The 13720-nt window shown below is 38.7% G+C and overlaps 1 protein-coding gene across 1 annotated transcript; it reads left to right on the top strand.

Annotated features, from left to right (window-relative positions):
- Positions 1–3640: 3640 nt before the first annotated feature.
- On the top strand, positions 3641–6511 carry LOC116582690 (serine/threonine-protein phosphatase 4 regulatory subunit 3B-like). The gene has a single exon (XM_032330359.1). It carries the CDS (start codon positions 3710–3712, stop codon positions 6305–6307), a length of 2598 nt encoding a protein of 865 aa, XP_032186250.1. The 5' UTR covers positions 3641–3709; the 3' UTR covers positions 6308–6511.
- Positions 6512–13720: the final 7209 nt, after the last annotated feature.

The following is a 13720-nucleotide window of genomic DNA, read 5'->3' as shown; positions in this document are numbered from 1 at the left end:
TAATGAAGTAAGGCTCTGAGCCATGTAGATACTGGAAACTAGTGTTTCAGGCAGATGAAAGGCAGGTACAAAGGCCCTGAGGCAAGAGTGTGCCTGATGTGCTTCTGACAGAGTAAGATGGCTAGTGTGGTTGGAGCAAAAGAAGAGAGACAGAAACTATAAGGGAAGACCTCAGATTGGTCAAGGGGGCAAGGCCTCATAAACCATAGTTAGAACCTTGACTTTTATTCTAAGGCAGAAACACACTGATCTTGAGCAGAGGAGTTGGAGAATACAATGTGTTTTAAATGAGTCCTCTTCAGCTATTGTACTGACAATATAACTAGTAGGGGGAAAAGGCAGAAGCCAGGGGAGATTATTTCAGATTTCCAAATTAGTGGTGATTGTAGCCAAAAAAGGGCAACATTCCATGAAATAAGTTACCTGGAGAGCTTGTACAGAACATACATGGGTGTTTTTTGCTAATGATTTTGAAGTTGAAAAATTTAGAGGCGATACTTTTGAATAATTCTATTTCTGATGCTACTTCATAAAATTAAAAATCACCTTGCTCTTCCCACTGTGTTCCCACTGTGAAATGTTCTCTCCTCTTATGGATAGACTACTTAGATATCTAAGCGAGATATATTTTTATATATATATGTATATATACATATATATATATGGCTTGAGTTACTTATCCTTAAAATTCAGAAATGTAGACTTATTCTTTTATCATTTTCTAAAATAACTCTGAGAAATATAAAACTTATGCTCTTAGTAGTCATAAAATATGAATGAATTATAAGTTCCTTATCTAAAACTATTTTCAAGGCAGAATCCTCAAGAACTACTTCTTACTACTCTCAGGTCATGGGGAGGAATCATGAAAGAGAAAGGCATCCAAAAACAGAAGAGGGATCCAGGGTCTTAACATTAAATCTACCTATTTTAATTCTGAACTGGCCTCAGTGATTTTCTTTCACAAAATAAAACAGAGAAACATCAAATAACAGTGATAGTTGGGATTAAAAAAATCACAATTGTTATAAACATCTGCTATAACAATTTATGCACAGTCTAAGAGAAAGCTTTGCATATTGGGAGCAGGGAAGTGGAGAGTTGAAATAATATAGGCCTACTTTCAAATCCTAGCAATATCACTTATTGCAGAGGTTGGTTTGAACCAAACGTATGATTCAGTTTTGGAGTTTCAAGCTTTTTTCCTCTCTAATATGGAAGTAATAATATCTTCCTCAGGCCATTATTGTATGAGCATTAAATAAAAAATAAATAATACCTACAAAAGGGACTACAGAGCTCCTAGAACATGGCATTTGTTATTCATATATATTCATATTTATATGTTCTCTGTAAAAGAACAACACAACAATAAAATCATAATCTTAGGGAGGTAGAATTACTGAAGCAAAAAAGGGCATTGTTCTACTTCCCAAACCAAATAAGACAGGGCCGGAGAGAATCTACCACAGAAATCGCAACAAGAAATTTGGACTTGAGACTCTTTTTGACTGCAAAGAGATTCTTGCTAACCTAATTAAGATAAAGCGACCTTAATTGGCCTAAGGGAAACTCCCTGTGATGAAATTGTGAGAACACACAGATTTGTGCTGAATGCCTCTCAGAGAATGAAACCTGAGGGCATATTCAGACAATTGACAGTATTATAATTGATTCAGATAAAAACTTTAATATAACCACAGCAGAGAAAAAAAAATTGGACCATTAGCATGCATGTCATTATTGTTATTGCAAATTTGCCTATTCTCTCACTGAAATAAGACAGGAATTTTAAGCTAGTGAGTACATATATCAGTATTTGTATTTGTCATTTATTAATCCTTATGTGTAAGAATGTGTATTATTAGTGATTTGTAAAGGTTTCTAAACCAGCAGTATCCTGGCATTGATTTGAGTTTTCTCATGAAATGATTGTCATTTCCCTTCAGGTCTCCAAGTGCCCCAGCTGTAGCGTCCCAGGGAATATTCCTGTACTGTAATCTCCTGGAGGCGACATTGCAAAAGAGGTATGTGAAAGAGTTTTTCTGTACTCTACTTGAGAATTGTCACACATTTCTACTGCTATGTGAAATGAGTTAGAAGCAAGGCTCTTCAAGTCCAAATGTGCTTGACGTGGCCCATTTCTGTTTTTCCCTTGCAATAACAGGGTTAATGTTTGGGGGAAAATTTTTTCTTAAAGAAAACTGCAGAATTTGCTGCTACATCAAAAATCAACTTGGTTACTATTAAAATTATATTTAACAAAGTTGCCATATACAAGCTTCTATTTTTCAGTTGGCTATACACAGATGTGGATCTAAAGAAGGAAGTGCGTGACTTTCATCTTCTCGATAATTTTATGTTGATTACAAATTATATGGATGGAAGGAATGTGAAATAAAATGTAATGAAGGCCAAGAAAAGAAGGGGCTAGCATAGTTCAATGGCTGAGAAAACCAATTTTGGAATCAGAAAGACATGTGTTCAAATCAGAGTTCCTCTACTTACTAGGAGTGTGACCTTTGGCAATTTATTTAACTTCTCTAAGTTTGTTTCCTGATCTTAGAAGGAACCTTAGTATTGCTATATCACTAGGTTATCATGAAAATTAAGTACAAAAAGATATAAAAGTTATTGTCACATTGTCTTGAACATAAAAAGTAGTCAAGCATTTAATGTGATCAATTATGTTATTACCTTTTTCTAATACTAGTAAGTACTCAAGTATTATTACTTAGTTGTGGTTGTTACTATCACTGTAATGATCAAGAAAAATAAAACAATTGATCTGCCATGTGCAGTACACACTCTTAGCTAATTTCTCTCTGGCCCACTCCTCTAAGAACGAGGAGTGTGGTTATAGATTGGAAAAAAGGTTTTCCCATTGTGGTAAATGACGGTACTTCAGGCCCAGCTGAACAGAATCAGAGTTGCCAGCTCCTTCTGGGGACAAGATCCTCCCCCAAGGGTGGGTTAAGTGAGTGGCAGATACATAGGGCAGGTTTTCTGGAGAAGGCCCACCTACAGATCTCTGATTGTCAGTAATAGTGCACACTTCACTTGGCTTCTGCTTCTTTTGAGGGTGGGGGATGCATGAGTGGGTCGGGGGTGGGTGGAGAAGTCTCAACATGGTGTTGATTAGGAAATACGGTGTTGAGTTGGTCAGGACATAAGTGATTCAGCTTTCTTTGGTTTAAAGTCCTAAGTCTCCTACACACTGTTAAGTGAAAATGCTTCTGGGGAACAAAAGGGGTTTTTTTGTTGTTGTTTTTTGGATTTTTTTTTTTTTTTATATTTTATTTATTTGCCAGAGAGAGGGAGAGAGAGCGCGCGAGCACGCACAGGCAGGCAGAGTGGCAGCAGAGGCAGAGGGAGAAGCAGGCTCCCCGCGGAGCAAGGAGCCCGATGTGGGACTCGATCCCAGGACGCTGGGATCATGACCTGAGCCGAAGGCAGCAGCTTAACTGACTGAGCCACCCAGGCGTTCCTTGGATTATTTTTTAAATGGAAAGAATAGTGGTTGGCTCTAATCACTAAGCCTCCATGTAAGATTGGCCGCAATGCCTCAACACATTTAGAATGTTCAGCTGGGTAGAATCCTGTGACAATCATAAGAATCCTGCTGTTGTCGAGGCTTTCCCAGACGACCAGGAGCAAGCCAAGGGCTCACTCCGTAAACCCACGTTAAGAAGGAATATGCGACGGCAAAATGGAGAGAGGGAAACCTAAGATGGAAGTGAGAGGAAGTGGGACTCGAGGGAACTCTGCAGACCTCAGGAACCACCAGCGTCCACCTGAACGCTACTTCTCTGCCATCTTCCACCGTAATTTTCCCCTCCCGCCACCTGAGCAATGGTCGCTGCCACAACAGCGACAACTACAGTCGACTCCGGGCACATGCGACCCAGCGGCCCCCCACACCGAGACCAACACTGGGGATGGGAAGCCAGCGGTCGCCATTGCCGACACACGGTATCTTGTAAAAGTCTACTCACTGAACGAGGACCAACAATGGGATGATCTCGGCACCGGGCACGTCTCCTCTACTTACGTGAAGCGCCTCCAGGGTGTGTCCCTGCTCGTTAGGTCGGATTCCCAGGCCTCACTAATATTGGAATCAAAGATAAATTCAAATACCCCCTATCAGAAACAACAGGAAACCCTGATTATTTGGTCTGAAGGAGAGAACCATGGTGTGGCATTAAGTTTCCAGGACACTGAGGGTTGCCATAAGATCTGGGAAGAAATTTGCCACATTCAGGGAAAAGACCCATCCATCAAAATCACACAAGATCTCTTGGAGGAATCCAAAGAGGAACAACTGCATGACGTCCTGGAAACCAATAATGTGTTTGACCTGCCTAACTGTGAACTCTGTAAACTTGAAGAGATTGCTGACTTCATTACCGCCGTTCTCGCTTCACCGATCCGTAAGGAGAGACTGGCTCTGATCTTAGAAAATGACGACTATATTAAAAATTTGCTGCAGCTGTTCCACACTTGTGAGGACCTAGGGAACACTGCAGGCTTACATCATTTGCATACAATTATTAAAGGCATCTTATTCCTTAACAAGACAGCTCTGTTTGAGATCATGTTTTCTGCTGAGTGTATCATGGATGTGGTGGGATGTCTTGAATATGACCCTGCTTTGGCTCAGCCAAAAAGGCATAGGGAATTCTTGACCCAAAATGCAAGGTTCAAGGAAATTGTACCAATAACAAATGGTGAACTTAGGCAAAAAATACATCAGACATATAAGATACAGTACATCTATGACATACTTTTGCCAGCACCATCCATGTATGAAGAGAACTTTCTTTCGAGTCTTACAACTTTTATTTTCCTCAACAAGGTTGAGATAGTCAGCATGTTGCAGGATGAAAACTTTTTGTCTGAAGTCTTTGCACAGTTAAAGAATGCGGCAATAGATGATGATAGACGGCGTGAATTGCTACTTTTCTTCAAGGAATTCTGTGCATTTTCTCAGACATTACAGCCTCCAAAGAAGGATGCTCTGTTCAAAACACTGACAGAATTGGGAATTCTTCCTGTTCTTAAAATCGTAATGAGCATGGAGGATTTGCAAATAAGGTCAGCTGCTACTGATATATTTACTTATCTCGTGGAGTATAGTCCATCCATGATTCGAGAATTTATCATGGAAGAAGCTCAGGAGAGTGAAGACGGTAACCTTTTCATTAACTTAGTCATTGAGCAAATGATCTGCGATACTGATCCTGAGCTAGGAGGTGCTGTTCATTTAATGGGACTTCTTCGTACTCTTCTTGATCCAGAAAACATGCATGCAACATCTACTAAATGTGAAAGAAGTGAATTCCTAAATTTTTTCTACAAGCATTGTATACACAACTTCATAGCACCACTTTTTGCCACCACTTCAGAAGATATATGTGAAGGGGATAGTGAAGTTGGGTCCGACGAAAACAACACACATTGCCTCAATAATTATCAAACAGCACAGCTGCTTTCTTTAATTTTAGAGCTGCTCACATTTTGTGTGCAACATCACACATACTACATAAAAAATTATATTTTGAGCAAAGACTTGCTAAGAAGAGTCTTGATCTTGATGAATTCAAAGCACACTTTCCTGGTCTTGAGTTCGCTCCGCTTTATGAGAAGGATGATTGGCCTTAAAGATGAACTTTATAATTGTTACATCATCAAGGGAAATCTTTTTGAACCAGTTGTCAAAGCTCTTCTGGGTAACGGAACTCGGTACAATATGTTGAATTCAGCTGTTATTGAGCTGTTTGAATACATAAGAGCGGAAAATATCAAATCTCTTATTATACATATAGTTGAAAAGTTTTATAAGGCACTTGAATCGATTGAATATGTCCAGACATTCAAAGGATTGAAGATTAAATATGAACAAGAAAAAGACCGGCAGAATCAAATACGGAAGAATTTACATTCTATCTTGCATAGTAAAATACTTCGCAGGAGTACCAGAGTCATGGACAAGAAGGAAGAAAAGTGTCTTAAAGGAAATTCAGAGGAAGGAGAAGCAACTATGTCACCACTGGAAGATGATTTTCAAGATCGTTTCAAATTTATGGAGACTAAAAAAACAAAGGAAAATGAAGACAAGGTAGCTCCTCCTAAAAGATCATCTTCAGGGGGCTACAAATACACCTTATCCCATTCTGCTGCTGCTGCTAATGGAACACGTAGCCTGCAGGGTAGCAGCACTGTTGGCTTCATGAATCCTCCCGATGATGATGAAAAAGATAAGGAAGATGAAACATCTCCCAGGAAGAGACCACATCTTAGCCTGTAAAATCTTTATGCGAGACCCTCAACAATACTAAATTCTATGAATATTCAATAAACATCAATTAGCTGAAAAGTCTGAATCCAAAAGCTTTCTAATTTGAACTTCTAAGTATACAATAAGTAACAAAGATGTCAGTGTCATCAACTAGGATGGTTTAGTTCTGTAAAAACCAAAGTTCACAGAATTCATAAAAAAAAAAGAAAGAAAAAGAACTAAACTAAAAAAATAACCAGAACCTGAATGATAACTACTTTGCAAGAAAACAATCTTAGTTTGGGGGAAGAAAACAGGTTGATAATATAAATGAATGTAGTTTTGCTCTAAGGCTGTATTTTAAAAACAGCTGTTAACACTGCAGTTACGAAGCCTGTAACATTACTTGCCCAGTGATTCTGACTATGGTTTTCTTTGCTTCAATTGCCCTTTTTATTTTTTTTGTCATAAAAATTCATGTTTACATGGAAAACAAAGTCAACTGTAATCAAAAAAACAAACTGAAGCTATTCACATGTCTATGAAGATTTAACACAAATTCAGACTCTGGGTAATTGGGGGGGAAGTAACTTGCAGTGTGTATTTTCATGAATAAAAAAGGAAGCTGGATTCAAAATGTGCAGTTGTCAATTTAACTTTTTTTTTTTTTTTAGATAAGAGATGCCAAGAATCAGCCCACTAGTATTCTGAAAAGGTGTTCTCTTTTACCCTGGTGGTGGGTAGAACAGAACACTTTCAATAGCCAGATGGTGAAAAGTAATTCTGAAGGTATTTGCTGACTCCTTGATAAAGTTGTATCCATCTTCAGAGCAGCAGGTTAAGTTTTAAAGTACTATTTACAGGGGCATCTGGGTGGCCCAGTGGGTTAAAGCCTCTGCCTTCGGCTCAGGTCATGATCCCAGGGTCCTGGGATCGAGGCCTGCATCAGGCTTTCTGGTCAGCAGGGAGCCTGCTTCCCCCTCTCTCTCTGCCTGTCTCTCTGCCTACTTGTGATCTCTCTCTCTGTCAAATAAATAAATAAAATCTTTTTTTTAAGTATAATTTACAAAGACTAACATACAAAAAATAGTGCTGGATGAGGTGGCATTTAATATCTAGGAACAATTTTGGATGAAGAAGCTGCTTAAGTGTCAAATTCCACTTACAGTACCTGAAGTGTTTTTTTCTATAAACAAGGGTGTAATATGAAATGTGCTTTATGAAAGGAGTGAATGCAATGCATTTCTAAAAATAGAAATGAGGGGTTTATTTTTAGAGGGATTATTTTTAGAGGAGCAAGCTAACAGGGTCCATTTTTCCTGAAATGGCTAAAACTGAAGCAGTTTCTCCTGTTTTGAAGAATTTAGAGTTAATTTCAATTTTGGTCATTGTTTGAACCAGATGGGCTGTCTGTGTGAACAAGAAGTATAGTTTTCCACAGACAGAGTTTGGTTTTCATTCAAAATACTATCGTAGTTGTTTTGCACCATTTGATGTTATCCATGCTGAACTATGAAATTCAGAAACTAAAAAGTCACCTTGTAATTCCAAAAATAAAAGAGACCATTTTAAATGTACTTTTGTGCCAATAGTCGACACATCCCATGCAAAAGTAAGAGAGAGTTGTGTAAGAGCCACAAAGAGTATCTTCTTTTTTTAAAAATTTCATAATGTTTTAATTTTTTTTTTAATTTAAAAAACTTTTTTTTTTTTAATTTCTTTTCAGCGCAACAAAATTCTTTGTTTTTGCACCATACCCAGTGCTCCATGTCCTCCTTAATACCCACCACCTGGCTCCCCCAACCCCTCCCCCCGCCCCGCCCCTTCAAAACCCTCAGATTGTTTTTCAGAGTCTATAGTCTCTCATGATTCACCTCCCCTTCAAATTTCCCTCAACTCCCTTCTCCTCTCTAACTCCCCTTGTCCTCCATGCTATTTGTTATGCTCCACAAATAAGTGAAACCATATGATAACTGACACTCTCTGCTTGACTTATTTCACTCAGCATAATCTCTTCCAGTCCCGTCCATGTTGCTACAAAAGTTGGGTATTCATCCTTTCTGATGGAGGCATAATATTCCATCGTGTATATGGACCACATTTTCTTTATCCATTCGTTCGTTGAAGGGCGTCTTGGTTCTTTTCCACCGTTTGGCAGCCGTGGCCATTGCTGCTATGAACGTTAGGGTACAGATGGCCATTCTTTTCCCTACATCTGTATCTTTGGGGTAAATACCCAGTAGTGCAATTGCAGGGTCATAAGGAAGCTCTATTTTTAATTTCTTAAGGAACAAAGAGAGTATATTCTTAAAATAAATAATCATTTCATCAGACATACAGTCCGCTAAAGTGTGGACATGACCTCAGGAGATATAATCACATATTGCTGAGGACATGACACAGCAGGGAAACTGCATTTTTACATCTCTCAAGCCATGCTGGGTAATTAAATGTTGTAATGGGACTATTCATGTTGTGAGTATATGTCAGAAAGGGCAGTTTGTTCCAAGAGCATGTCACGTTTTCCTTCTGGCTAGAGTATCATGGGGAATGTTATCCAGAGTGCACACACTTACGTGCATCCTCAGAGTGTTGTTTTGGAAAAAAAAAAAAAATGGTTAACCCCTTGTTTTGGTGGAAGTATCCCCAATTCCTTAACAGAGCAGCTATTTACAACTAGACAGAGATGAACAATTTTTCTATGCTCTTCCTGCTTATTCTCTTCTCTTCAGCTAGTTTTAATTAGCCGTTAAAAAATGGACACTAAAAAAAATTTTAATGGACACTGCAGGAGAAAAAAAATGAATATTTGCATTTCTTGCTGTACTGTTTCCAGTGAATTTGTAAGTAAGGGTGGAGGAGGGCATAAGTATAATGGAAAGTTAAAAAAGAAGGGAAAAAAAATAAAAAACAAAGAAAAAAGGACAGGCTTTCTATTGAGCTGCGTAACCTCTGTGAACCCTTCCCTAGTCTCAGCTACTTAATGTTAGGGAAACAACATGACAGGCAAAATGGTGCAAAGGCAAATTGCCCATCAGATGGCATAACCTACTATTACAGGAACATTTAAGAGGGCAACAAAACACAGAAGAGCAATCCTTACTGTCTGCACACTGAGTGAAAAATTGACCAAAATATTCAGCTTCTCTGGATACTGTGTGCAAGGAGGTACCATGTCAAAAATGTTTAATTTCATCTTCAAGACTTTTAGAAGTAATTTTAAAAGGAACCTTAAGTGGGTTATTTGTGAAAAGAAGAAACAGCTTGGAATGGCTTCGTCTGTACAATAAAATAGAGGTGAGCATTTTTGGAGAGACACCCTGGGCTCATCAAGATCAGGGCTTTAAATACATGACTTCCAGTAATTTTTATGGCAGAGGAACTTTCTAAATACACCAACAAAGAAAAGGTGATACAACAGATAAGGCAAAAGTTTTATATTCAGACAGCCCTTGCCAACAGTGCAGGCTCTGATGCTTACCAGTCCCATGACCTTAGACAATTTACTTCTTTTCTCCTCTAACCACACTTTCTCCATCTTGTCTTAAACTCAGAAACTCTATGTAAACTACCCAGATCATATTCAGCACTTAATAAATAGCTTTCAAAATCCTTTATTGTCAACAATAGTAGCATAATCATTTCCCAGAAGATTGGGGATAAAGTCAGGTAAAAACACTTATCACAAGGTATACTCATAAATTAATAATCCTATATTCTCAATCAAATTAATAGCAACCTGATAAATTAAAAATGAGGTCAGTTCTGGTTAGCAGACAAGTCTATTCGTATGCATCGTGCCCTGCTGAGACACAACTGAAATAAAAAGCATTAAAGTAGAAAGAAAAATAAGCTTGTATAGCAGTAAAGACACTTGGGTGGAGTGGTGTCTGGGGTGTTAACCACGGAGCATAGAGTGAAACTGAAATCAGAAGAGTAGCAGGAGAGGTGGGGAGGGCATCCAAGATTTGTGAAAGTGACATGCCCACCCCCAGCAAGCAGAGCAGTCAGCTAGAATGTATCCGTAGGTTAACGGTCCAAGTGTCCTTTTCCTTAAAGCAATTGAAATAACAGACAAATCTGAGGACCCTGGTATGGATGTTGTTGCCTCAGAGTTAAGCTCTTCCCTTTAGGGTGTTGAAGGATCCCAGATGCTGCAAGTTTCCCATCCTAAGGTGCAAGTCACGGTGTTTTCAGTAGTGAGAAGTGTTAATGCCCAGCTCCCACCCAAAAAGGACAGTCTCAAGAGTACAAATGATGTCCCTGGAAGGAAAGGTCTTTACAATTGGTAGTTCTGTCAGGTAATACCTACATCAGTCAGGGAACACAGGTGGAAAATGCCAGCAGGTAAGTGTTAAGGTTCCCAGTTCAGTCAGAGAAGTAAGCCGGCTCCTTGTTTTGGAGGGTCTGTTAAATTCAGTCAATCCAATCTTTCTTATTTGTCCATGCCAACAGCATGGTGGTGTGGTATTAACTCACCCCATGATGACTGAGGTTGGGGGTGAGAATGACAACCAGGATGTGTGTGTGTGTGTGTGTGTGTGTGTGTGTGTGTGTGTGTGTGTGTGTGTGTGTGTTTGTGCGTGCATGTATGCTGCAGAAACAGGAAACATGCTTTGCATCTCTGCTAGATCTCTCAGTGGGGTTAAGGGGAAACATGGTCAGGGCTTTCTCTCAGGCTGGGGATGGCAGACCCAACAGTCAGTTAAATTGAAGATGTTTCTCACACTTTGGAATAGTTGCTCCAGAATGTTTTCCCTGGGGAGGAAGACTTCAGAAGCATTTTTTGAGAGACAAAGGTCATTAAAGCCCCTTTCTAGCCTGTGCAACCCTGGACTCTAAGTTGTGGCTCTTCTTCCATTTCCATAATACATGAGTGGAATACTTTTTCCCTTTCTTTCAGTTATTCTCTACTCTCACCCAAACTTTTCATCTAGGAGGATCAGGTGTGAGGGGGGACAAAGACATTTCATAAAACCCATCTTTAGACTGCAGGGTGATCTAGGATGCTTCCATCATTCCCTCTCTTCTTCATGTGAGGTCAGAATGTGTCATGATCTGATGTTTTTTCCACCCTCCTCCGGCTTGCTCTCCATTGCCCCTCATCAGCATTTTCCCTAATGAAATCCTTGCATGCTAATTTCTCTCATGATGGCTCCTTCTAGAACACAAACTAACACAGTATGGATTTTCACTCTTACAGAAGAAACAGAGGCACCCAGAAATATGTAACTAGTACTTGTGAGAGTGTGTTCAGGTATGTTTGTCTGACTCCATAGACCGAGTTCTTTCTCCTACATATAATGTGTCTTGAGATGTATCATGAAAGTACTTTAAACATTAGAACTATTATATGCGCCTACCATATATATTTATTAATAATAAAGTAGAAATCTGATATCAGTATATGAGGTCTATGAACAATCTATGCACAGTGTCCCTCTTTCTGCTTTACCCACATGCTTCCAAAGGTCATGTAAAGCTAACACTGCTTGAATTCTTCTCCCTAAAAACACAGTACTCTGCAAACCACTGTCATTATACTCACCACAGGAGTTGCTAAAGAGGTAGCTAGTGAAATTTTTACTTTTGCTTCAGAAGTCAAGACAGGAAAAAATGACTAACTTTCACTACATGCCAAGCACCCTGCTGAAGTACTTTATATGTGTCATGGGATACTTTGATATGAAATATGAAGGACCATATCACCAATTCTCCTCACACATTTCCCCATGCTGTAACTTCGTTGCTAATGTGAGAAAAATGTTGGGAATAGAGGCCTACTTAATTTACTGCGATTAAGTTTCAGTCCCATTGAAGAATGGGGGCCTGAAATAGAAAATCCAATTATGTATAACTTGAAATTAAATACCTTCACATCTGAGACTGAGCTTCCTAGCCACTACTAGACTTGCATCAACTCCTGGTCCTTTTCTACCTTTCTTCTGCATTTGTGTGTTTTTGTTTGTTTGCTTGCTTCTTTCCCCTTTCCCCTTTCCCCTTTATTACTTTGAAAGATATTCTTTTGATTCTAATCCAATAGTTAGTTACCTTTAAGTTGTAACATGCACACTTCATTTTGGAAAGACTAAATTGAATCAGTCTATCCTCCCCTGGAATAATAGAGGAAATTGTTTTATATCCATTATCCCTCTATAGTATTACATATGATTGCTATTTTAATACCAGTGACACTTTTAGCTGTTTTTACTAGGTTTTTGGTCTCCAAACTATTGGAATCAGAAGCAAACCAAATTTGAGATACATTATTTCCTGCCCCCACTGCAATGACTAAATTGAGGAATTACGTGGGTAGTATTTGGAGAAAAACTGCAGAAAACTACTTTTGTTGGAGAGTTACTAAGGCAACCCTTTAGAAAAGGACATATGAATGGGCTGAGGAGCCTGATAAGCTACCCAATAATATTGGGATATTTCTGCTGTACACATTTTCAAAGATACCCTAAAAAAATCTGGAGAGTACTTTACTCTATCACATTTGGCAGGGGAGAAGATACAGTATTTTTGATGTATGTCTGTGGCAAGCTATTTATATTTTTCTCAGATTTGAGTATCATTCTTTTTTTTTAAAGATTTTATTTATTTATTTGACAGAAAGAGATCACAAATAGGCAGAGAGGCAGGCAGAGAGAGAGAGAGAGAAGAGGAAGCAGGCTCCCTGCGGAGCAGACAGCCCAATGTGGGGCTCGATCCTAGGACCCTGGGATCATGACCTGAGCCGAAGGCAGAGGCTTCAATCCACTGAGCCACCCAGGCGTCCTGAGTATCATTTTTTAACTATAATAATATTTTGTCTGATTTCTATTGCTCTTAAATATGAAGATCCTTTTCAATGTAGAACAGATTACATATTATGGGGGAAATAGCACTGAGTTGAGAAAATATATCAGTGTCCTATAGATGAATACATTTTTAATTTTTTTTTAATTTAAATTCAATTTTAGTTAACATATAGTGTATTATTAGTATCAGGGGTAGAATTTAGTGATGGATCAATTGCATAAATTACAGTGCTCGTTACATCATGTGACCTCCTCAATGACCATCACCTAATTACCCCATCCCCCCATCCAGCTCCCCTCTAGCAACCCTTAGTTTGTTTCTTAGAGTTAAGAGTCTCTTATGGTTTGCCTCCCTCTCTGTTTTAATCTTCTTTTTATTTCCCTTCCCCTATGTTCATCTGTTTCATTTCTTAAATTCCATGTTTGAGTGAGATCACATGGCATTTCTCTTTCTCTGACTTTTTTCACTTAACATAATACCTTCTAGTTAATTTTTTCCAGATTTATTAAAATATAACTGACATATAACATTGAATTAGTTCAAAGTGTACAACATAATAATTTGATGTATGTGCATATTGTGAAATGATCACCACGAGTTTAGGCTCACATAGTTACAAATTCCTATAGATAAATAGGT

Source organism: Mustela erminea, chromosome X, assembly GCF_009829155.1.
Source record: "Mustela erminea isolate mMusErm1 chromosome X, mMusErm1.Pri, whole genome shotgun sequence".
In the NCBI taxonomy this organism is placed as follows: domain Eukaryota; kingdom Metazoa; phylum Chordata; class Mammalia; order Carnivora; family Mustelidae; genus Mustela; species Mustela erminea.
Note: the sequence above shows the minus strand (reverse complement) of the source record. Positions and strands in the feature narration are given on the sequence as shown.

Excerpts from the sequence above, each read along its gene's own strand:
- LOC116582690 (XM_032330359.1), top strand. The coding sequence starts at position 3,710 with ATGGAGAGAGGGAAACCTAAGATGGAAGTGAGAGGAAGTGGGACTCGA.